Source organism: Marmota marmota, unplaced genomic scaffold, assembly GCF_001458135.2.
Source record: "Marmota marmota marmota unplaced genomic scaffold, marMar, whole genome shotgun sequence".
NCBI lineage: Eukaryota > Metazoa > Chordata > Mammalia > Rodentia > Sciuridae > Marmota > Marmota marmota.
In genome coordinates, this window is record NW_026000026.1 from 50,225,291 (window position 1) to 50,250,110 (window position 24,820).

At 37.3% G+C, this 24,820-nt stretch overlaps 1 protein-coding gene and 1 pseudogene across 2 annotated transcripts in view; one reads left to right on the forward strand and one right to left on the reverse strand.

Annotated features, from left to right (window-relative positions):
- The window catches only part of Adgrv1 (adhesion G protein-coupled receptor V1), a 548,667-nt gene extending 524,673 nt beyond the window's left edge, over nucleotides 1-23,994 (forward strand). For both annotated transcript variants that reach the window (XM_048811397.1, XM_048811398.1), the window contains 3 exons: nucleotides 11,189-11,380; nucleotides 15,156-15,330; nucleotides 23,572-23,994. In XM_048811397.1, the coding sequence (XP_048667354.1) occupies nucleotides 11,189-11,380; nucleotides 15,156-15,330; nucleotides 23,572-23,690 (486 nt within the window). In that variant the 3' untranslated portion in view covers nucleotides 23,691-23,994. The remainder of the gene's footprint in view (nucleotides 1-11,188; nucleotides 11,381-15,155; nucleotides 15,331-23,571) is intronic.
- LOC107140538 lies at nucleotides 10,438-11,205 on the reverse strand (annotated as a pseudogene).
- Nucleotides 23,995-24,820: the final 826 nt, after the last annotated feature.

A 24,820-nucleotide genomic window follows, 5' to 3' on the forward strand; every position in this document is an offset into this window, starting at 1 on the left:
TGTTGTAATTAATAAAATCTAATCTTTTTCTCTTTAAAAAATTGTGATTATGGGGGCTATAGCCCCTGTAACTATAGTTGTGGCTCAGTGGTAGAGTGCTCTCCTAGCATGTAGGAGGCACTGGGCTTATCCTCAGTATGACATAAAAATAAGTAAATAAAATAAAGTTATTTAAAAAGTCATCTTTAAAAAAAATGTGATTATATACCTTCATACCTATTTACTTGTGATTTATCATGGAAATAGCTGCCAAAGACAGCACTCCAATTTAAGACCTCCAAATTTCTTGAGAAGATATCTTAAGAACAAGGTGCAGATGGCACAGTTAGACCCATTTCTTAGAGAAAACTGAGCCCTTAAAGCCTACGAGTTCTTTGCATAGGGATCCCAGATTTTCTTGCCCTCGTTTTTCTAGGCCTTATAGTATGGACTTTTTGAACTTCATATGTTCACTCATCTACTCAACAAATGTTTTTTGAAAATCTTAGTATTTCCAAGGCTTTCTGCTGGACTTAACAAAGGTGAAGAAATCCAGTTGTCTTGCTTAAAGAAGTTCAGGCACTGTGGTGTGATGCAGGAGACCAGCTAGAAACTGGCAGTTAGGAGGCAGCATAACAAGTGCTGTGAAAGGGGCTGAGCATGTATGTAGCTCAGTGGTAGAGTGCTTGCCTAGCATGCATGAAGCCCTGGGTTCAATCTTCAGTGCTGGAAAAGATAATAATAAAATAAGTACTGTAAAAGGCTAGGACTCTTGGATCAGGTTTTCTAACAAGTACAGGGTGGTGGGGTGGCCAGAGAAGCATCCCTACATCTTAGAGGAAGCTGAGACAAAACCAGTTAAAGCAGGACCAGTTGGATTGGGGGAGGAAGATGAGCAGAGGGAACAGCAAGTCTACAGGGCAAACCCAAGAAAGAACATGGCACGTTTGGAGGAGCTGCATGTGACGGGTAGTTCAGTACACCCCAAGTGTCAAGTCTGATGCAGGAGTGGTGGTGACAAACAGGAGACATACCGCAGAAGGCTTATTAGTGGGTTACAGACTGTTCTCTACTCTGAAAGTGTTGGGGAACCACTGAAGCATTAACAGCTCCCTCTCCACACGCTGCCATCTTGCAAAATGACCCTATGTGAAGGAAAAGAACTACCAATGCCTTAAGGAAGATGGTCAAGAATTGTATTTAGAATCACACTAAGGCAGCCCAGCGCCTTGCATTGCTTTCTCCTCCAGTTCTGGGAAAGAGGTGCTTCTTAGCTGTGTAATGCATTTAAGTATCAAGATCCGCTTGGCCTTCTGATACTTCCATGTTTCTCAGAAGCAACAGTCCCCCTTGACTGGCAGGAATGTGATGAAGTACAAGGAAATAAATCAGTCATATAAAGAATGAGGTTAACTTTGTGCAAATTCTTTCAACAGTAAAAAACAATATCACCTTAACTTTACAAAGCAGGTTTATAGTCTGCAAATATGTACCTTACCTTTATTTTATTTGAGCCTCATAAAAATCCACTGAAGGAATTGGTATTTATATCCCCATTTTCCTAATGAAAAAAACCTGAGATTCATAGAAAGTATTGCTCAATTTAATAATGTTTAGCAAGCAGCAGAACTGAGTTTCATTTCCAAGATAACTGACTTTAAATCCTGTTCTTTCCAAGAGATAGGCAGTTTTCAATCAAGAAAATGAACGAAAATCCTTACATTTTTTGTTAAATTATCAATTACAAGAATTGATCACTCCATTTTCTTAAAGATTAGCATTAATGAATAAGGTCCTAAGACTCCAAGTAGAAAGCAATATAATGCCTATTTCTCTGACTTTGCCTCTATTTTGGCATAAGGAAAAGAAATACTCTATTTAAAATCTATTTTTAAAAGGGAAAATAATTGATTTGGTGTAATGGTAATTAAAAGAGGCTACAGCCAGATATTTAGTCAGTGAGACAGTCTCACATGTGAAACTTATCCACTCTTTATAAAGTTTAAAGTTTCTGCTGAGAAAGAAATTTGAGAGTGAGACCCACCTCCTGGCAGGCATTCTGGGCTCAGGACTTCATTCACATGCCTCGCCTTTTGAATTCCAGTGTATGCTGTTGGAAATCAATACCGAATCTCTTACTTCATTTTATCAATCACAGGAACCACACAGTAAACACAAACTTTTAAAGAATAATATGCAGCATTATTTTGTTGAAGAAAGGTAAAATAGTTGGAAGGATATCACTAAATTTAGATAAAGCCTTCCCTAGACCCATCTTCCTTTACTGATTTCCTCTACAAGCAGTAGTCTGAAGTCTGGGGAGTGGAGGAGCTCCTGGTAGCCTCTACGCCTTAGACCAATGAGTGGGCATGCGATGCTCTGAAGGAAGGACACTGCCTCTCTGGAGCCTGTAGTGTACATCTCCAGGCTATTACACATGAATTTGATTCATGATTAAATAACACTCAGCTATTACACATGAATTTGAATGAACCAAAGATAGGAAAGCATTTAAATTGCACATCATCCTCATGTAAGAGAGCTGGGTGAAACCTGATTTTTATAAAATGAAGTTGGCACCTCTGCTTTTACAATGTTGGGCCCTCAGTGAGCAATTGCTAGCTTGCCATATAATACACTGTCATTGCCAATAGCATGAAAGGAGGTGATGTTAATAAAAATGCTGACTCAAGAGGCTAAACCCCAAATCCCAAGCCAACCAGAATGTTCACAGGCAAACTAGAACTTGAAGTACCCTAGCAAATGCCCAACTATAAATCCAACCTTCAGTTCTTATTCCAAAACCCTGCTTACACATGAAAACATTTCCTTACATAATTAATGAGTTGGGGGAAAAATTTCTCTAGAAATTGTAGTTTCAAGGAAGTTTACATCCAATATTGAGTGGTTCTTTCTGAGTGTTAATATTTGGTATATAAAAAATTTTTTTTGGCTTCTCTGTATGTTTTTTCTCTCTTCCACAATAAATATGAACTTAGTTTGCTTTTAATTTTTTTTATATTAGGGATTAAACCCAGGGACATTTTGCCACTGAAGCACATCCCCAGGTCTTTTTATTTTTAATTTTGAGACAGAACCTCACTAAGTTGCTTAGGGCCTTGCTAAATTGCTGAAGCTGGCCTCAAATTTGCAATCTTCCTGTTTCAGCCACCTAAGTAGCTGGGATTATAGGTGTGCACCACTGTGCCTGGCCTTAAATTTTTATTTTTTTAAATCAAAACATTCATAGATTTTTAGAGCTTTGCTAGTAAATCGATTATGACATACCATCAACAGAGAAATCCTAGTGTTCTTAGTTTCTTAATAAGAAAATTGCAACAAAAAGATCTTCAATGACTTGTCCCTACAAAACAAGCTAAGAATCATAAGAAGAGAGTATATGAAAACAGTAACATAATATTTTCCACAACATGTATTCTAATTCTTAATATCTGGAATTATTATTTATTTCTGATTAGATACTCTATTATCTGAAATCTATCAATGCAAAGATTCCAAAGACTATGATACCTCAAGAAATACTTAGAAAGAATTGCAAATTAAGTTTTCTTAAAGTTGCAAGAATACAAACTTCTGATCACCCTGCTGTGATAATTCCTTGATTAAAATATGTTTTGAAGTCCAAACTGGCAAAATTCTGGGAAGCGTCTACTGGTGAGACATCCCAGTATTTGCAATTTTGCCAGTTGTATCGATAAACTTCTTATTTTCCCAGAGCATAAGTTAAACACACAGGGTTTTAGTATAGCAAATGTGGAGTTCCACATTTCTATAAGTGTCTGCATGGTATATCATTATTTGGAATTGATTCATATGAAAATGTTCCTAAAACAAAGCCATTTAGATCATCTTTGATATTTAATTTGCATTATAATGAAATCAGTGCTTTCTTGAAAGTGTGCTAAATAATTTCTTTTTTCCTTTTAAAAACAACATACAAGTTTTAGGACTTCAATATATGCATCTTTAGCTGACTGACTGCCTTTAGCACCTTGTGGACAGGAAGAAATCAGGAATATCAAAATTGTGCATTTCCAGAAGGGATGCTATAGTGTCAGATGTGATGTTAAAATTTTCAGGAAGGCACACCCACATTGGTCTTGCATTGCAGAGAACACAAGATATGCAGTGTGACTCAGTATTTCTCTTCAGATAGAGCATTTGATTCAGTTTGTAGTTTAAAGGAATTGAACTCTTGCTACACAGCCTTTTGCTCTAAACAAGAAAACTAAAGATCAAAGTGGGTGAGGTAGGAGGAGAAAACCTTCCTATCAAGTGTGAACAGTTACTGAACAGGCTGCTCTAGTGTCCTGAGTCAGATTACTCTCCTAATCTCAAAGGACCTTTTCCTTGACACTGCCACATACTACATATTTTGGTTTATTCTCATCACTTTCTCTGTCGTAATTGTGTTTCTTCCATATGCATCACTTGCATCTGAAATGAACAAACTCTTCTTTCTCATTGATATCTGTTCTTGACAAGCCACCTAATCCTCCTGGAACAGCATCTTCTCTTGGCTGCCCTGATATAATTGTGGCTGTCCTTTTTTTTTTTTTTTAAATCTGACTTGCCAGACAAGTTAGTTGCCTTTTGTTTACTTCTTTGGTCATTATTCTTGTTTGAATCCCCCAGCTGTATTTAATCCTGAGCACTCAGCCTTTTTCTCCATAGAGTGTCTTCCAAAACCACACACACACACACACACACACACACACACAAACACAAACACATGGGTGCACGCGGGTACATATGACTTCTGCTTTCACCATTACACAGCTACTTTCCTCACTTCGTTCTCTCCTCACCTCCACTCTGGTACTTAAAATATTTTCCATATTTTCTCTTCAAACATGTATGAACTTTAGCTCCCATGATAAAGTCATGTCATATTTCTATTGGCACAATGTCATCCAGTTTTCCCCTCTCATCATCATCCTCAGGGACACTATTCCTTACCACTATCCAAACAACTTTCCATAGAATGATTAAGTGGGATGTCTGAACACTATTTTTTTTTTCTTTTGGTACTGGGAATTGAACCCAGGGGTGCTTTACCGCTGATCCACATCTCCGTCCCCTCTTTTATTTTTTATTTTGGGTCTCACTAAGTTGCTGAGGCTGGCTTCAAACTTGTAATCCTCCTGTCTCAGCCTCCTAGAGTCACTAGGATTAAGGGTGTGTGCCACTATGCCCGGCCTGAACACTAATTTCTAAAACCTTGTTTTCAAAAAGGCCATTTAAAGAATGCTGATTTTAAAAAATGATGTTTTAAAGTACCTGTAATATTTAAATAATCACAGTAAAATTTAGTAGTTTTATAATTTTAAATAAAAATATTCTTCTTATTCAAAGCTTACCATAACTCAGTTATTTTCTCCTCTTTGTTAAAACTTTTAAAAATTATTCTCAGATTTCCAATCTCTTCTACATTCTTTAGTCCCATCTCAGTACTCTTAGACCTCCAGTCTCCTCTACCCCTCAGTCTTACTATCCAACTCGATTTGTACTTCAGAAAATTTTGTAATCTAGGAATTTTCAATGCAGCAGGGTTTCTGGAATTAGAAGTTTCTGTTCCTGTGACTTTTTAAAAAACTTGATTTACAATACCTTCTATCTTTATGTGTGTGTGTGTGTGTGTGTGTGTGTGTGTGTATATATATATATCTGTTGATAGACCTTTATTTCATTTATTTATATGTGGTGCTGAGAATCAAACCCAGTGCCTCATACCTGCCAGGCAAATGCACTACCGCTGAGCCCCAGGCCCAGCCCAGTGCCTTCTATCTAGATGGAGAAGTCTGACACCTGATAAGTGGCATCATGACTGATTGGAGCGCCACACTTTGAAATCCCCAGAAACATGGAGAACATGGAGATACTCAGAGATGAAGTGCTATAACCAAGGCTGGAACAAAAAAAAAGGCTGAAGTACAGGGTTATGTCATCTGGCCATGAGGTTACTGAGGCATGAGCTCATCATTATCGTGGATATTTATCACACTGAGAACTTTGACCAAATAGTTCTTGTGCCCACAAGCAACACAGAGAAATATATTCATAAATTACACATACAAAACTTGGTTGTATAAAAGGGACAATATGTTATCTGTACACTGAGTATTTATGACAAAAATAAAACCTATTGAAATGTTCCTAGGAAATATAAAATTTAGAAATAGATACCTATTTAAACCTAAAAACCGAAGACCTGCAGCTTCCCACATATTTAGTCATGAACATGACTAAAGCCACAGACTTCTGTTTTGACTTTACTAGTTCTGAATAGATAAGTTATCTATTCAGATACATTATCTTTTCCTTAACCTAGTAAGGAATTACAGAAGAACTTGACATAGTTTTTGGTGAATATTTGGTAATTATTTATCCCATTCAAATATTTTTAAAAGTTCTTGGGCAGTAACTGCTCCCCAAGATTCCTAAGTGTTCCAGTTGTGCTTACTAACCAACAAATACCAAGGTAAACCCACTTGTTTCCTTTCTCTGTATATTTAATACACAGTTGGATTATGGGTTCTTATAAATAAGACTATTAACAAAAGTAACTTTAAATATTAAACCTAAGCACAACTTAAAAGATGAATCAATTAAAGATGAAATTCCTACTTCTCTCACACCTAAAAAGAAATACAAATGCCAAGACACTGCATTTGTCTTTTCAAGTCTGCCGTTGGGATGAAATTCATTGTCTGCTGCTAAATCACTGGTGGTGCACAACAGCAGCAGGTCAGCAGCCCAAGAGCAAGTGGAAGCTAAAAGCAAGGGATCATGGAGAATGCCCAGGGGCATCTGCCAAGGGGAGGGCAAGACCATAAGAAAGAGTAGCTGAAGTCTGCAAACCCAGCCCCAGTAGAAGAGCCAGAGATAGCCAATAGAAGCCCCAGTAGAAGAGCCTGACAGTCACCTGAGGGAGGGTTTAGCACACAGCAGCCCCACCTCCAGCCAGACACTACCCAGAGGAACAGAGACCTGACCATGAGACTTCATTCTCCCACGAAGAGTCCTGGCACAGTGACATGTAAAACAGAAAGACTGAGCAGAACCAGAAGTTGTATTGAACAACTCCTGAATCATCTGGCTATAGTTTCAAAAGAATTAGAGGACTAAAACCAACACATGCCTCAGACTGTCTGTCCTCACCTCTTCTATTCTCTCTCACTGATGAAAATTTACAACCATTGTCTTTTATATAACAAATATTTATTAAGCTCCACCTACATGCTGGAGATCACACTATAAGTTTAAAAAATACAATACAGTGAATTACTTTTTGGAAGTTTTTGGTTTAATAGGAGTCATCCTTGCTCTTCTCTCTCTTTTGAAACCCAATTTTGTAATCTTTGAGCTGCAGAAAGATCAATTCCAATGGAGATACCATTTATTCTGAGTGTCTTATTCTGCACTGTTTCTGAAGGATGTGACTGATTAGGAAAGCTCATCTGAAACCTAGGCATCCCTCGCTAGGAGCTGTTAAGCCTTGGAGAACTTGTAAAATGATCTCAGAAATGTAAAACCCAGGTGAATCACCTTCCTGTTTTAACCACTTCTCCCCTACTACCGCTTCATGTTAAATTTGTGCCATGGTACTATTGTAATGATAGAAATTACTGAGGTGGCAACCAGAATCTCCTGTGCTTTTTTTGCTCCTTAGTGATTTGAAGAGTACTTATAATCATTTAGACTATCATTTGTGTTTCACTGAATGTTGGATAATAAGTTTTAATTTCCACTCAAAAGAAATGCAGAATTGCCAGGTGTTGTGGCACAAACCTGTGATCTAAGCTACTCGTAAGTCTTAGGCATAAGATCCAAAGTTCAGTTCAAAGCCAGCCTGGCTATTTGTGGAGACTCTGTCTTAAAAGTAAAATATCTGGGGATATAGCTCAGTGGGTGAGCACTTGCCTAGCATGCGCAAGGCCCTGGGTACCATCTCTAGTACAGAAAGAAAGAAAAAAAAAAAAGATAAAAAGAAAAGAAATACAGAATTGGTCATGATGAGGATCAATCCAGATATAATCTAAAGACTTTTGAAAACATTTTTCATGATTGTAATAGGAGGACCAACAAAGTGAAAGACAGTACATAGAAAGAATTCTCTTCCTTTTAAGCCTTTGTGGTAAGGAATAGGAAGCACAGATGGATTATATATGTCCTGCTTCTGAAACAGTTAACTTGTTACTTGGTAAGACATTGTTGTATTCGTGAGCAGCTAGAGAGCAGGAGCCAAATGTCTTTTCCTTGCTTCTCAGTGCCTGATGGGTAATCAGCAATATTGGACCGAATAAGTGAGACTCCAGATTCTCTCAGAATTCCTTTCCAGATCAGCATACAGACGAGAGCTTGAGATCCAAAAGTATTTGGAATGGGAACTTGTTTTTAGTCTGAGGTCAGAAACCTCCACAGCTGAGTACTTTGGATAATGAAGGTCCTTTTTCTATATTTGCCCAGCCTGGTCTGGACACAGGCACATGTCATACAATCTGCATTTAAACATTCTTTCCTTTCCATTTTAACAGTGTTTATGTTTCCTGGGACACATCTAAAAGTTTCAAAATATTTACTGTATATTTCTATGCTTTTAGAAAAAAAAATACAGTTTTCACATGCAAGTTATTTTCAGCAGGCAGTTCCTTTCCTGAAGCACAAAAGGCTAGATAGAAAAACAAACAAGAGAGAGAATGTGCAGTTTTAACAAATGGGTCCTTAGAGATGAGTTTTAAAGCATGGGTTTTGTTTCCTGATCCAGCTTTTACCCTATCACTTCACAGCACTTACAGAAATCCTGAAATAAATCAGTAACGTTTGCACAGTTTTTAAGGCTGACAGTTTAAATTTTTTCCTGTTTTGTCTATTGCTGTGGCCAATGCAATTAGGTCATAGCCATGTGAAAAGTTAGTCGTACAAGAAAAAATTTGGATGTGTATGAATATTTTTAGGAAGATTTTTCTTCTGCTACTACTCACAACATCATTTGGACATGAAGCAAATTTACTTACCTAACTTAGAATATTGTTTCCAAAAGAAAAAAGAACCCTAATAAATAAATGGTAAATAAAAATGAATACAAATGTTTATATGGTTTAGAGAAATTGCTTTCAAAAATATTTTTAGCAGTTACACCATTGATTTTAATTTAATAATACCACAACCCAAGAAGGCATCATTCTGATAGAAAGGGGAGAAGGGCTTATATTATCACAGTATTCCAGAAATGGCAGCAGAGATCAAATGCTGGTATGTGTACCTTTTGTACTGTCCTCTAATTTCATTTTACATAAAAATTATTTGCAATTCTTAAGTCTAATAGACTTTTTACTATTTATACCCATAGATAAAAGTTTCAGGTTCATGGTACTGGGGATGTAGCTCAGTGGTAGAACACATGCTTAACACATACAAGTCCTTGGGTTTAGTTCCCAAAACAAGGGTGTTGGGGATTCAGGCTCACAAGTGTATTGTTGCTTCTACACTCTTAGAAATATTAGCAACCATAGGAAAGTACAAATTTCACAAAATGAAGACACTTATTCATGTTTTCCAAAAAATCATGAGGTTAAGTCTTTGGTCTTTAATTAGCTGCATGTCTTGAGTATATCTTTGTGTACTGATTTAAGAATTCTGCATCCAAAACTTAAAACACTAGGATGAACAGATACAAAAGGCACGATTTAACACATTTATTAGCTGATTGTAAAGGTCAAAATTACCAAGCTTTATAGAAGCACCATTACAAATATACAGTGGACCCCTTGTAGAAATCATGAAGGAGAGCCAGTGTGGAATGTCTAGAACACAAATGCAGAATGTGAATTGCTATCTGTGACGTCAGCATAGACATTGTCAAGAGTTTGATCAGATTGCAAAAGAATTTAAAGGGCCGGCAGCTCTCGAAGAATGCATAAGATAGCTTTATTATTCTTACATAACATGTACTGAGAAGCAAGGCATGCTAAATATTAAGCAATCCAATGAATTCCTTGGAGTCCCTACCCAGTGATTGTACTTCCAAATGCGATAAGTAGGTGAGACACACAAAGGAAATTAGGAGGCTCAGTTAATACTGCCCTTCCAGATATTTACAATGTGAGTGGAGCATTTGGTACTCCCACTTCAACCATTTTACTAAGAGAGAGGGTGAGAGAAAGTGAGATAGATAGAGAAAGTGAGAAAGGCAAAGATTTGCTTTCTTTTTTTTTTTTCCTCCCTTATTTAAAACTTTGTTCTTTCATTAGTTACCTTGGAAAGAGAAATACACATTAAGACTCAGAGCAAGGCAGAGACTCCAAAATACTTGGTTTTCCCCTACCTCCTTTGTAGAGGTTATAGCAGAGTTTAAAACAAGCCAGCCCCACTCCAGCTCTTGCCACAACCTAATTTCTACATATGGGTTCCAATCACATTGGCTGGAAACTGGCTTCACTTCATCCAAGGGCCTAGTTGGAAGGGTATTCATGGCTTCCCCAAGTTTGAGCATTCCTGGCTTCTGCCACTGGTGCTGCCACTCAGCCAGGGACTGAAGCATCCACTTGGTCTGGGGCTCAACAAGTGGGAGCCATAAACCACGACCTTAGGGGATCTGAAGATTCCAGAGCCTTCTGCTGGAGCATGGCCTTCCTCACTTGCTTACTGTAAGGGATTCAAGATCCATGCCGGCCGGCCGAGCAGGGCTTCCAGCAGTTGCATTTGGACCTGGAACATCTCTGGATCTCTCAGGTCTTCCAGAACTTTCACCCACAGTGGAATAGCTTCACATTTTGGAAATGCTCCCATCTTGAGTTCCTGGAAACCAACCACTGTCTTGCGGAGGCGAGTCCTAACCATGCCAAGAGGTTTGTTTTCTAAAGCAAAATGTACACAGCTAATCAGAAATACCTCTACCATTCTATCTACTTTCATGTATTTGTAGGGCTTATATTTTAACCAAGATAGAAAGCTATTTTATCAGTGAAAAGTGAGTTCTCCTAAAGGACATTGATGAACGTTTTGTGACATTTGGATTTACAGTGGCTTCTTGCTATACTGCTAACATGTTCTAGAATTCTTGGCTTTTGATAGAATTTGAAGAACATTTGTAGAAAATCAATTCTGCATGCAAATGTGTTTATTCTCCAGTGTAATGGCAGAACTTCCTTTGACATATTAATGGTTTTTTTTTTTTCTTTTGCAGGGACTTTATGTTTTTGTGGTCTATTTCATTCTACACAACCAAATGTGTTGCCCTATGAAGGCCAGCTATACCGTGGAAATGAATGGCCACCCAGGACCCAGCACAGCCTTCTTCACCCCAGGGAGTGGAATGCCTCCTGCTGGGGGTGAAATCAGCAAGTCCACCCAGAATCTTATCAGTGCTATGGAAGAGGTGTGCTTATCCCCAACCCCCCCCCCTTGATAGTCTCCACATGTCAAAAAAAATTATAAGATAAACGATGCTTGACAACTTTTATATTCTTTACCTGTTGACATCCTCTGCTTTCTGGACCTTTCTTTCCTCAGGGTAGTAGTAACATACTTGTTATGTAATTATTCCTCTTCCTTACACTGTGATCTATACTGACTAGTAATTTGTAATGGGAAGTCAAAGACAGCAAAATTTAACATCTCCTTCTTCAAGATTTTTTTTAATTTGATATGACAGTGAGTCCTCCTAAGAAGTAATTTATAAAATAGTATTTCTCCTAAAAATGTTTCCACAGTTTTCCTCCTTCATCCAAACACTCAGTGAAAAGAAAATAAGCTGAAACTTCTTTCACCTTAAAGACTAGAAAATATTTTAGAACGAAGAAGTTTCAGAACCAGTGCTTCTGTGGCACTACTGAAAAATCCAGCCAGGATTTCATCTGTAAAATCTACCTCCTGCAGCTCTCTGCATTCTATCCACATCAGTTTGATTTCCTGTGTCTGAATCACATTGCCACTAACCTTTCATGCAACCCATAGCATGAGACCACTGCTCAGATTTTAAGGCAAACCTGGATACATCTAGCCAGGAAGAGATGGTAATGCACATCCATGACAATCTCTGTGGGGCCTGATATGTTCTTGGCTATCATTCCTCACGCAGCACATATTGCCCTCTCTGTATTAAGTAGCCAAGGGAAATGGCAAAATAACAGGAATCCAAAATACATTTGTCTGAAAGGAAAACAGCTTATTGATCAAGCAATAGGAAAGAAGGAGGGAGAGAGGGAAATAGATAGGTGATCTACCTGCCCAGAGACTTTTTTTTGTCCTCCATGGCAATATAGAAAGTAATTTTATTCCTGTCAGATTAAAATTAAGGTAAATGATCACAAGTCAAATTGTATTTGTATATAAATGCTATAACACACACATTATATATATGTATATTGTTTATATACATATATATGTATATATATACATATTTGAAACAAAGGAAATTTCATGTAAAGAATTATTAACTGATAATAGGGAAACAGTAAAAAGGTGTGTGCCAGGGACTGTGGGTGGGAAAAATAGAGAGATATTTTGATCAAAGGATGCACATTTTAGCTATATGATGAGTAAGTTCAAGTATAATATTTAAAATTTGAGATAAGGTTATAGAACCTCTAAATATTTGGAAATCTAGTACCATTTCTGTTACCCAAAAGTTCTTAAAAAATAGAATTATTTCATCAAAATTGACACCAAAAAAATCCAGATATTTTTATAATGAAAAGTTCAGAAATGAATCTTCAAAAAAATTTTTTTTTGTCTTTGTGAATGATTAGCTAATCTAACATTTGTCTAGATATGAACACTCATATAAAATAGCCATTATCTGCATGTGGCTATTTAAATTTAAACTAAAATTTTAAAACACTAAAGATTCGATTTGTCTTTCACCCTGTCCACATTTTAAGTGCTAACAACCATGTGTCTGGTAGCTTTAGGTATTCAAGAACATAGACATAAATTATTTGTATCATGGCAGAAAGTTCTTTTGGACAGTGCTCATCAAGATGATCAACTTCACATTAAAAATTTTAAGGAATCATCTCCTTTTAGTGTACTTTTTTTTTTTTTTACTGGGGATTAACTCAGGTGCATTTTACTACTGAGCTGAGCCATATCCCCTTTTTTTTTTTTTTTTTTGAGGAAGTATCTCACCGCATTGCTGAGGGCCTCACTAAGTTGAGGCCCCACTAAATTGCTGAGGCTGGCCTTGAATTTGCAATCCTATCTCAGTCTCCCAAGCTGCTGGGATTGCAGGCGTACGCCACCAAGCCCGGCTTCTTTCAGTGTAATTTCTAAAGTCCTCTGGTCATTTTTCTTAGTATAAAGTACCCCTACAGTCTCTCAGAAAACCTTATGCTAAAAGAACTGAACAGACACTTCATAGAAGAAGAAATGCAATCAGTCATCCAATATATGAGAAAATGTTCAATACCTCTAGTAATTAAAGAAATGAAAATTAAAACTACTCTGAGATTTCATCTCACCCCAGTCAGAATGGCAATTATCAAGAATACAAGTAACAATAAATCTTGGCAAGGATGTGGGGGGAAAGGTACACTCATACATTGCTGGTGGGACTGCCAATTGCTATAACCACTCTGGAAAGCAGTATGGAGATTCCTTAGAAAACTTGGAATGGGACCACCATTTGACCTAGTTATTCCACTCTTCTGCATATACCCAAAGGGCTTAAAATCAGCATACCACAGTAAGGCAGCCAAATCAATGTTTATAGCAGCTCAACTCACAATAGTAAACTATGGATTCCAACCTAGGTGCCCTTCCACAGATATTTGGATAAAGAAAATGTGATATATATATATATATATATATATATATATATATATATATATATCTAAANTGGATAAAGAAAATGTGATATATATATATATATATATATATATATATATATATATATATATCACATTATCATATATAAATGATAAGAAAGAATGAGGCATACTCCAACTAAAGTATACATACACACACACACACACACACACACACACACACTGGAATATTTCTCAGCCATAAAGAAGAAGAAAATTATGGCATTTGCTGGTAAATGGGTGGAACTGGAGACTATCATGCTAAATGAAATAAACCAATCCCCAAAAAACCAAAGGCTGAATGTTCTCTCTGATATGCTAACTCACAATAAACAGGGAGAGGAAGTTCACTGGATTAGACAAAGGGGAATGAAGTTAAGGGATGGGGATGGGAATAGGAAAGACAGTAGAATGAATTAGACATAACTTTTCTATGTTCATATATGAATACACTACCAGTGGAACTCCACATCATGTACACCCACAAAAATGGGAAGTTATACTCTGTGTATGTATGTCAAAATATATTCTACTTTTATGTATAACTGAAAAAAAAAAACAAATAAAAAATTAAAAAAAAAATCTTATCCTAGTAAGCAGCAGCTGTGATGGTCCAATTCCTGGGCTAGAGCCACTGCTAGAGTGTTCATTGGGATGTTGCATAGCCACATAGCTCAATGTGTGCTCTGCATTCCTCAGAGACTTGGAACTGGCCTTGATCCAGCTGTCTAGGAGGGACTGTCGGAGGCATTATAAAAAGACTTTCACAGAAGGAAAGCCTTGGAAAGGAAAGGAAGGATTAAGGAATTGTTTACCAGTAACATAGAGGAACATGAGTACATTTAAACATTTAATGATAGAACTTATTTTCTTAATCATTTAAATGAAAACAAGGAGGGGTTTAAAAAACCTTTCTTTTTCAATTTAGTGTGTTCTTATAGATAACCACTATATTTAAAATGTATTTTAGATTAAAGATTAGGAATAGTCTCTAATATGTATGTATATGTACATAACAGAATTTCCTTCTGCACATCTTAAAAAAATAATAAAGTATACTTATTAGATTAAAATTAGTTTTATTTCTGTACACATTACAGGACAGAAATCTACATGTAATTCTAATACAGAAATGATTTAAATCACCAGATTAGATTGATACAAGGAAAGACATAATTTCCTAAAGAATTAAGATAAAACTAAAGGTCTTAATTTAAAAACAATTCAATAGCTATTTCACTAGGTCTTTATAATGAGATGTGGAAATAAATTGTTAATACGCATTTCAAAATGAATGTGAATGCATTCACATTATGGTTTCCTTTTCCCTTTATCCCAATTCAAAAGGTGCCACCTGACTGGGAGAGAGCGTCCTTCCAACAAGCCAGTCAAGCCAGCCCTGATTTGAAGACAAGTCCACAAAATGGAGCTACATTCCCTACTGCAGGATATGGCCAGGGGTCGTTGATAGCGGATGAAGAGTCACAGGAGTTTGATGACTTGATATTTGCATTAAAAACTGGTATGTATGAACCCACAAATTACATTAGAAGTAGGAACTCCTTTACGATACTATTTTTATCGTCTCACGAAGTGGCAACAGTACCATCAGTACCCTTCGCACATCCTGATTCTCATGACCCTTTCCTAATCCCAGTTAAACTCTAGAATATTTTGTTCTTGGCACCAAATATAGCACAACCTAAAAATAATATATAATTTACTTTTAAGAAAGAATGAGGCATACTCCAACTAAATGTAAATTTCTCTGTTCTAGAATCTTGCTAAAACACCAAGACACTATTGAGTCAAGTTCTGTGTAAGATAGCTAGTAGAGATTTCACTGAGGGAATTTTGCCTCTGACCTGCCAAAAAGATCTTCTTGTGGAGTATTTTTCAAGCAGAATCTTCAAGCAGTGTTGTATAGTTCTATAGTTTTCAAAGTGCCATCACATACAGCATTTCATTGACCCTTTATTTCATTGTTCCTTTATATATACATATATATGTATATTATTTCATTGCTCCTTTATATACACATGCACACACACACACACACATACATACATACACACAAACACACACAGAGTTTCATTGCCCTTTATGTTTATATAAAGTGGCAATGAAACGCTGTATAGTCAATCCCACTCAACCTGTGACCCCAACGAGGAACTCTTACAGAGGACAGAAATGCAGTCCTAATCACCACAGTTTAGCAGTGTGTGATGCTAAAAATATGCTAAGTCACATGAAGGACCCTGGAAACATGATTAAAGGTCATGTGCTCTTCAGGAAATTAGTTAATGTGTATTCTTCTAGTGTCTACATGTTTACATTTATAGTATAGATATAGTAGGTAATTCATTTGTCAAAATTCTATTCTTAAAAGATAATTGTGAGATAATTTTAGGTTTCTCAAACCTTACTGGTAATTTTTTTAAAGTTGTTTAAAAAATTTTTTTTTAGTTATTGATGGGCCTTTATTGTTATTCATTTATATGTGATGCTGAAAAATTGAACCCAGTGCCTCACACACGCTAGGCAAGTTCTCTACCACTGAGCTACAACTCCAGCCCCTAATGGGTAGTTTTAAAACATTCTTTTCCTCAGAAAAAAATGTTGAACTGTCACTATTATTAAAATATATATGAACTTTTAATTTCTAGATATCCAAATAAGAAAGATATGTTCATGCTTAGGTGAACTTGCTGAAATATTTATTCAAAAGTACATTTGATTATGTTACAGTTTGATTGGCTATGAGATATATTGTTTTGATTTTTGAAGAACTTGTACTTTTTAAACACGTATATAATGGAGGAAGGGCCTTACAAACTGAGGAAATAGAATTAGTCAAAGCCCAAAAGCTTGACAGGGTGGGGCCTGTTTGGCAAGAAGCTCTTCACAGTCATTTCTCCATAGGAGGATCCCTTGATCAAGTGTATTTGAGAAATGGCAAAGATTCTTACTACATATTATTGTTTTAGTAGCTCTAAAACTCCTAAAGAAGCCCACTTTATTTAGTTCAACCTGATCTTTTTTTTTCAAATATTTAGTTTTTAGTTGTAGGTGGACACAATTTCTTCATTTCATTTTTATGTGATGCTGAGGTTTAAACCCAGTGCCTCACATGTGCTAGGCAAGCACTCTGACACTGAGCCACAACTTTAGCCCCTCAACCTGGTATTTCTGAAGCACATTTATTGGTAGATTCATTTGGGGAAGCAGAACACTTGTTGATATTTTGCATGATATTAAATTACTGTTCAGTCATCACGGTAAGGAGTGAGATTTTTGTAGAACATAGCCATGAAGGTTTTTGAGGAGAGGCCTAACATGTTCCCATCGGTTTTTGAGGCTGAATAACTTTTATGAAAGTACTAAGAGTAAATTTAGAAGCAATATCAGAAAGACTGGGAGTTTATTATTGTGGTCCAAGGAAATGAGGTCAAAGCCTCAAATGTTAGGAGTGAAAACAAATAAGAATAACACAGGAAGAACGCTGAGGAGGAACCCAGGGGACAGTTGCAAAGCTCCTGCTGCTGCCCTGGGTGACTAAGGAACAGTAATCAGACATTTGTTTATTTGTATTTATGTTTTGTCAGCAGGGGGAAGCTGAGGAGTTAAGACTTAGATGTTAGGCCTAGTGGCTCCTGAGTATTCAGGTTGGGATCTTAGGTGAGTGTCCAGAATGGAAGTTAATATTTGAAAGTGATCCACACAGAGATTATATATAGCTTATACCTATAGCTATGGACAAACAAGGTAAGATCTGGGAGAGTGGAAGGAGAAGGGGAAAGAGATGAGGAACGGAGGGGAGAGAAGGAAAGGGAAGAAAAACAGGAACAAAGTCCTATATAATAACTACACTGAAGAGTAAATAGACAAGGGTCCCACAGAGAAACTCTGGCATAGTCAGAACAAAAACAAAAGAGGGAAGAGAGTTTTAGGAAAGAGAGAATGATCAGCTATATAAAACAGCCATTGGAGTTAGAACTGAAAAGGAGCTTTCAGATTAAAAATCATGCTCAGGGCAAATTATGTCCCCAGTTCTACATACAGTGTTGTCAGTTGTTGATGGTCTGACGCTGGAAACATAAAACGAATTCCTGGAGCATAATTCAATTAGATCTGCATGTTTTATATATATATATATATACATATAACAAGTACTAAATGCATTTGATTCAGGAATGTATGGAATGACTTGCTTACTTATAGATTTAGTTTAGCATTCCTCAGAGTTCCCTAGGCTCATTAGGAAATAAATACTTTAAAAGATAAAAATAACAATCTCTAACATTGGTTCCTTGTATTTTTAGAAAAGGTACTATAATAACCAAGCACTCCGCCCAGACATTCTTCATCACAGAATAAGGTCAAATAAAGGAGCAATTCACATGCCATTCCATCTACAGCTGAATTTACAATTGACCTATAGGCCAGATTCAGCCAAACATGGTGTTTTGTTTGATCCATGTCATTCTAATATTTTTGACCCAATATAAAAGTTTAGAGACAGCCCATAAAAACCCAGAATTTCTAGAAAAAATTTAGCAACAGAATACCTGAAATCTAGATTACACTGCTCCATTGGAGCTGAGCAATGGCTGCCCTTTTGAACATAAATGCAAATTGTCTAGCATCCACAGTTTCTGGTTGATCTTGTCTCTCATATGTATTTGAGTATCAAAAATATAAAATTTACTGAATTGTAAATTATGGTGTTTAAAAATAAAAATTTACATTATTCTTTTAAACTGATCTAAAGGCATCTTAGTGTCTTAGAAATTTGATACCTAATGTTTTTTATTTCTTGAATGTATGAACAGGCTTTTCTTTTACATTTGGATGGATGGATGACTTCCTGGAAAGAGGACCAAATAGGTCTTTCAGCAGTCAAGTTTTGATAACATTTCCTATGCCCTTTCAATTACTCTAAGAACTTATTTTTTATTTTTTCAATAAAGAATAATGTTGAGATATTTGAGCACATATTAAAAGACTTAAATGAGCCAGGTGTAGTGGCACACACCTGTAATCCCAGAAACTCAGGAAGCTGAGGCAGGAGGATCAAGAGTTCAAAGCCAGGGCTGGGGATGTGGCTCAAGCGGTAGCGCACTCGCCTGGCATGTGTGCGGCCGGGGTTCCATCCTCAACACCAAATACAAACAAAGATGTTGTGTCCGCCAAATACTAAAAAATAAATATTAAAATTCTCTCTCTCTCTCTCCCTCTTTCTCTAAAAAAAAAAGAGTTCAAAGCCAGCCTCAGCAACTTAGTGAGGCCCTAAGCAACTTACCAAGACCCTATCTCAAATTAAAAAATAAAAAGGACTGGGGGTGTGGCTCAGTTGTTAAGCACCATGGATTTAATCTCCTGTACAAATAAATAAATAAAATATAAATTCAGTGGTTAGAATACCTTTACTGGGTATAGTAGAGAGAATTTAATGTCTCTTTAGCTAAGACATTCTCTTTCTAATTACATTAAACTGAGAAAGATTAGACCTCTAAGAGGGAAAGAAAGCTCAGATAATCCGTTTCCAAACAGGAAAACACTATCACTTCTTTTTAAGCACTTAGAAATGTGCCTTTATCTTCACCTCTAACAGCTACAACCAAATTCAAAAATGAAAAAGACAATATTTTTGAGACCACCATGTTGGTGTACAGTTTTTGTTGCAAATTTCAAAGTAACAGTAAAACAAGTACATTAGTTTAAACTAGGAAGTCCTGACTCCAAAGCCAGTCATGAACTGTTTTCCATCTGAATTTTTTAATACTTATTTTTTAGTTGTCGTTGGACACAATACCTTTATTTCACTTATTTATTTTTATGTGGTGCTGAGGATTGAACCCGAGGTGTCGCACATGTGAGGCAAGCGCTCTACTGCTGAGCCACAACCCCAGCCTCCCCATCTGAATTTTAACCATACTGAATTTTGCTTAAAACCAGAAAACCACTATTGCCATTTTCTAATTCATAAAGTGTTTTTCTATGAGAAATCCACATTTTACTCTAAAAAGAATACATACTTCCATTAGTTGGTCTTGAAGAGCACCAGCCTTTCCATAGGCAAGTGAGACCATCAGTTCTAAAATAGTGGTGTCTTGGATATTATTGTTTGTTTGTTTTTAAATAGAACTATCTGATGTATCATCAGTACCCCCAACCAAGCCTTTAGGAGAATGGGAACAGTTACCCTTGTTCAGCCTTCATTTTAGGGAAGAAAAAGCATCAGGCTAAATAGAAGAGAGACTCAGTCTACACTGAGGGTGAGGGTAGAGTGGAAGGGAATGTACTGTATTTACATTCCTAACAAGAATTGTCTTGAGTACTGACACTTTCATGTAGATCCAAAAGCTGACAAGATCCTAGAAAATGTCAAGTTTGGAGCATATTTGGCATAGAAACGCCTCTCTTCACAGACAGCTTCTCCCAGAGCTACTAGCCTGATTCCCCATCATCCCCAATGCCTTAGCTTCCAGTTTTACCTCAGGCCAATGACTCAAATGTCACAGTAAACATTTCCCTCCTGGAAATCCAGATATGACTTCTTCTTCAGTTAGAAGGAAATGAATGACAAGTCTTTGAACACAAATGAAAACATTCAGAATTAAGACCCAAAACAAACTCCTCAAGTTTCTCTGTGAGAGATCACACATCAAACCACTGTTGCTTGTTAAAACTCCAAGAACTTCTGCAGTGTAGTGTATCAGAGTTAGTTGAGAATGAAAGGGAAAAATTCAAGTTTGGAAAGATTTTGAAATTTTTTCCTCAGAAAAAAGAATGAAGGAATGAATATGACCTTCTTGTCCCTTTCACACTGGAAAACTGTTAAAAACTAAGAAAACTAAGAATGGGCCACAAAGTCAGAGAACCCTGTGTTGAAATCCCAGTTCTGCAGTCTATTAACTGTGCGACTTCAGCAAGGGACTCAGCCTTTCAGTTTCCTCATTTATCAAATGAGGATTATTATAATTAGTTTGTAGGTTTTTATGGGGCTTGGAAATCATCTATGTAAAACACCTAGGACAGTGTCTGGCAGGGTTAAGATTCAGTATATGTTATAAATTATTTCTTGGGTTCAATTTATTGTTATATATAATAATAATTTTAAAAGTTCACAATGTATTCCACAACACCTGCTTGTTCCTGTGCCATGACATTCAGTGGCACGGGATTAGAAAGAATTTAAATATGTGCCAAGGAATTTGAAATTTATTCTGTAGACAAAGAGGAACACTTTAAACTTCATGATGAAGGAATTGACAGATCAAAGCTGTCCTCAGAAGAGGCAATATGGTGTAGAAGAAAACACCTTCCATTTGGGATCACAAGGCTGGTAGATATCTCCATTCTGTGACTTCCCTGTGGTCTGATGTGGGCACTTCAGTGGACATCTCTGATCTTCACTCAGTTTCTGCATCTTTAAAATAGGACTAATAATCACCCCCCTTTTTTATTGTTGTTGTTGTTGTTTTCTGGTACTGGGGATTGAACCCAGGGCCTTGTGCATGTGAGGCAAGCACTCTACCAATCGAGCTATATCCCCAGCCCAATAATCACCCTTTTCCTAACCGAATCGTGTTTCAACATTAAGAAAAGGGGAAGTTCAAGATTAATGTAAATTATTGCATGAATTCCTTCAAAGTTGCCTGCTCTGTCCACCAAAGGGAAGAGTTGCTGTTATCACAATAGCTGGGTTTTTCTCAAAATTTTGGCTTAAAAGATAAATACCAAAGTACCTTAGAGAAAATCATAATACTTACTGCCAAGTATCATTTGAGACCACTCAGTGAATGACAAAGATATAGACCTAGTTTGTGTTCCCAGTTCTGCTTAGTCATTCTTATGTGTAATATGTGCCCTTTCTGAGTCTCTGTGACGGATTAGTATTTGGATATTGGGTGTTTATTTTAACTGGGAAGACATTAGGAAGGAGGACAAGGTAGGTCATTTAGATGTAATAACTCAAGGGGAGGCTAGAATGTTCTTCCATCTCTCAGGGCCCTTGGCTACTAAACAAGTTCAGTGCACTCAGTACTCTGAACTTTTCTTTCTAGGGCGCTTTGTCCCTGTGGTCACCAAAGGCTTTATTACAGCGTTCCTTATGGGATTTAAAGTAGGCAGAGTCTGAGATCACTGTGGGTTGGTACCTGTTAAATCATTAAGACTGCTCTTCTTTGGTGCTGATTTTGGGGTCCTCCCTGGATCTTCCTAGCTGGTCCCATGTTGGGCAGTTCTGTTTCTAAGCCCTTGAGCTCGTTCTTGCCCAGTTAAAGATGCTATGGATCTCACAGTCTTGGTCACCTCCTCCTTGTAGGATGGCCACTATCTTACCAATTCCCTGAAGTTCTTTCAAGTTGAACAGTCCTCCTATATCCCTGGCAGAGAAGCATGTCCATTTGTCCTTTGAGAACAGGCTTTCCTTCAGAAGCCAGGCAAATGCCATGCATGATTCAGGAGAGCTGGGAGAGCACCAAGGGTCAGAAAGGTCCTGTTGGCTCTGAAGCAGGGCTTAAGACAGGCGCTGCCATGCTGAGACAGCAGGAGGAGATGCAAGAGAAAGCAGAAGAGCTCTGGAAAGAGTCAGCAGATCAGAGGATGAGATGGGCAAGTTATGTGACATTGAAGCAAAGGAAGGAAGTGAAATTTCAACAGCAGCCTTTAACAGAGAGGGTGTGAAGGACAGAGGCCCAGGAGAGGGAGGGCTCGGCCAGAAGGAGCACCAGTGTGTTTGCACTTCCTTCTCCACATAGGTTACGCTGAGGCAAATTCACCATCTTCCCATAGCTGCCAACTCTGTAGAATTGTCCCTCCTCTGTCTCAGACTATCACAGACTGAGAAAGATGTCTCAGCTACCCAGGAAACTGGGTTTTCATTTTCTCCTTTTTTGCGGAGTCTGGTGCCAAGCAGAGGGGGAGGAGCTGTGAGCTCTGGTGATTCACACAAGCATACCCTGTGACCACATCCCCTGTGTGTGTGTGTGTGTGTGTGTGTGTGGTGTGTATGAGAGAGAGAGAGAGAGAGAGAGAACAATACATGAGCGTTCATGTTGTTCTAGGTATTACAGGAAAAAAAAAAAGAGCAGGTGTTAGTCTGGCATAGTTTTAGAATTTATTATTCTGAATTGTGAAAAAAAAAAAAGGAGTATTGGAGTGTCCTGAAAACAGATATCAGGTACTGTCTGTAGTTAACAGAAGCTGGCTTCATAGGATCCCTGTGTGGATCTGTTTCAGCACAGCCAGACAATTACCTACATCTTGGAATCAGCTCTGATCATTCAGAGCCAGTGTCTTTGGTGCCTGTTTTTCTTTGAAGATCACTGACCAACACTGAGTGTCAACTAATGGAGCTGCTGGGCTCAGTGGAAGTTGTGAGGTTGGAGGATTTATGTTTTCTAACAACAAACCCTGCTCACCTGCTGAAAAAAATCTCATAAACCTCCAGATTTTTTATTTTGATAAGCCCTTAATTGAGAAACAGTATTCTTGGTAGTAAGTTCTACCCATCTACCATGCAGAAACAAACAAAAATAAACAACAATGGAGACCACAAATTTGTGTCTTTAGAGATTAATTCCGGTTTGAAAGTTACCAAAGTTAATGTCAATATACTTCCATAACTGATAGGGATTAATATCTATTTTAAATGTATAGTTCTTTTTTAAAAAAATATAGAAATAAACATGTTTTGGCTTAATATAACTCAAGAACTCACTGCACTGTTTTCATGTTTATTCTTTTGTCATTGCAGGTGCTGGTCTCAGTGTCAGTGATAACGAATCTGGTCAAGGCAGCCAGGAGGGAGGCACCTTGACTGACTCCCAGATTGTAGAACTTAGGAGGATACCCATCGCCGACACCCACCTCTAAGGCTTCACTAACTGTTCAAATGAGGATACTTTCACATTTGTCTTGGTTTTGTACTAAGCCTCTAAGTACATGCAGCTGTGAAATAGGAATCTGTGAGTTGTACTGATTAACACAGAAGTGATTGTTATATTTGGAATATAAATGACTTATATTTGTGCAACCTGAAAATACACTGCTATATAAATACCCATTTAAATAGGTTAATAGGATATACATATTACAAGAATATTAGTTGACTTTTAATCATTTTACTTGGCTAACATTGTTTAATGGAAGTAATAACCAATAAAAACACTGGGATTCATTTGGCATCATGCAGGCTCATTATTTGAGAAAATGTGCGTGAGCAAAAAAGCGAGGTGTATCTAGATGGCGTCAAATATCTGTGTTCTTCTAGCACTGATTCAATGACCTGGATCAAGACTTCACTGCATCTAGGAGACTTAATTCCTGAGATCCATAAAATTATGTTGTGCTGAGGGTTCTGCACCTAAGTGCTGACAGGGATACTGCAGTTAACATAGTCTTTCGCCAACAGTATATATTTCTGCTCATCATAAAATTAGGGATCTGAACTCTTTCCAGAATGAATGTCTTGTCCCCAGATAAAAATAACTCCACCAAGCCTTTCACACAGCTGAGAAGTGGCTCATTCAAACAATACAGAGTTTGTTTTGGAAAAAAAAAAAAATCTTGTTTTGGATTTTTAGTCTTTCTTTGTCTTGGAATGAGAAATCAGAAAGTACAGCCCAGAACAAACCCTGATGTGTTAAAGGTGATTTCATTGACTGTTGTTCCAGGAGAATCATTAGGAACAGAACAAGATTGTGCTGAAGAAGGCTTTGACCTTTTATTTTTAATTCCTAAGTCTTTTTGAGAAAACCAGTGGCATCTCAGGAAAAAAAAATTTTTTAAATCTGGGAGAATATTTTATTCTGTTAATAACTTCCCTTAAAGTCACAATTAAAAATATCCAAGTGCCCTATCCTTGTGTGGCTTGCTTCCTTCTCTTCTCTTCTCTTCTCTTCTCTTCTCTTCTCTTCTCTTCTCTTCTCTTCTCTTCCCTTCCCTTCCCTTCCCTTCCCTTCCCTTCTCTTCTCTCCTCCTCCTCCTCCTCCTCCTCCTCCTCC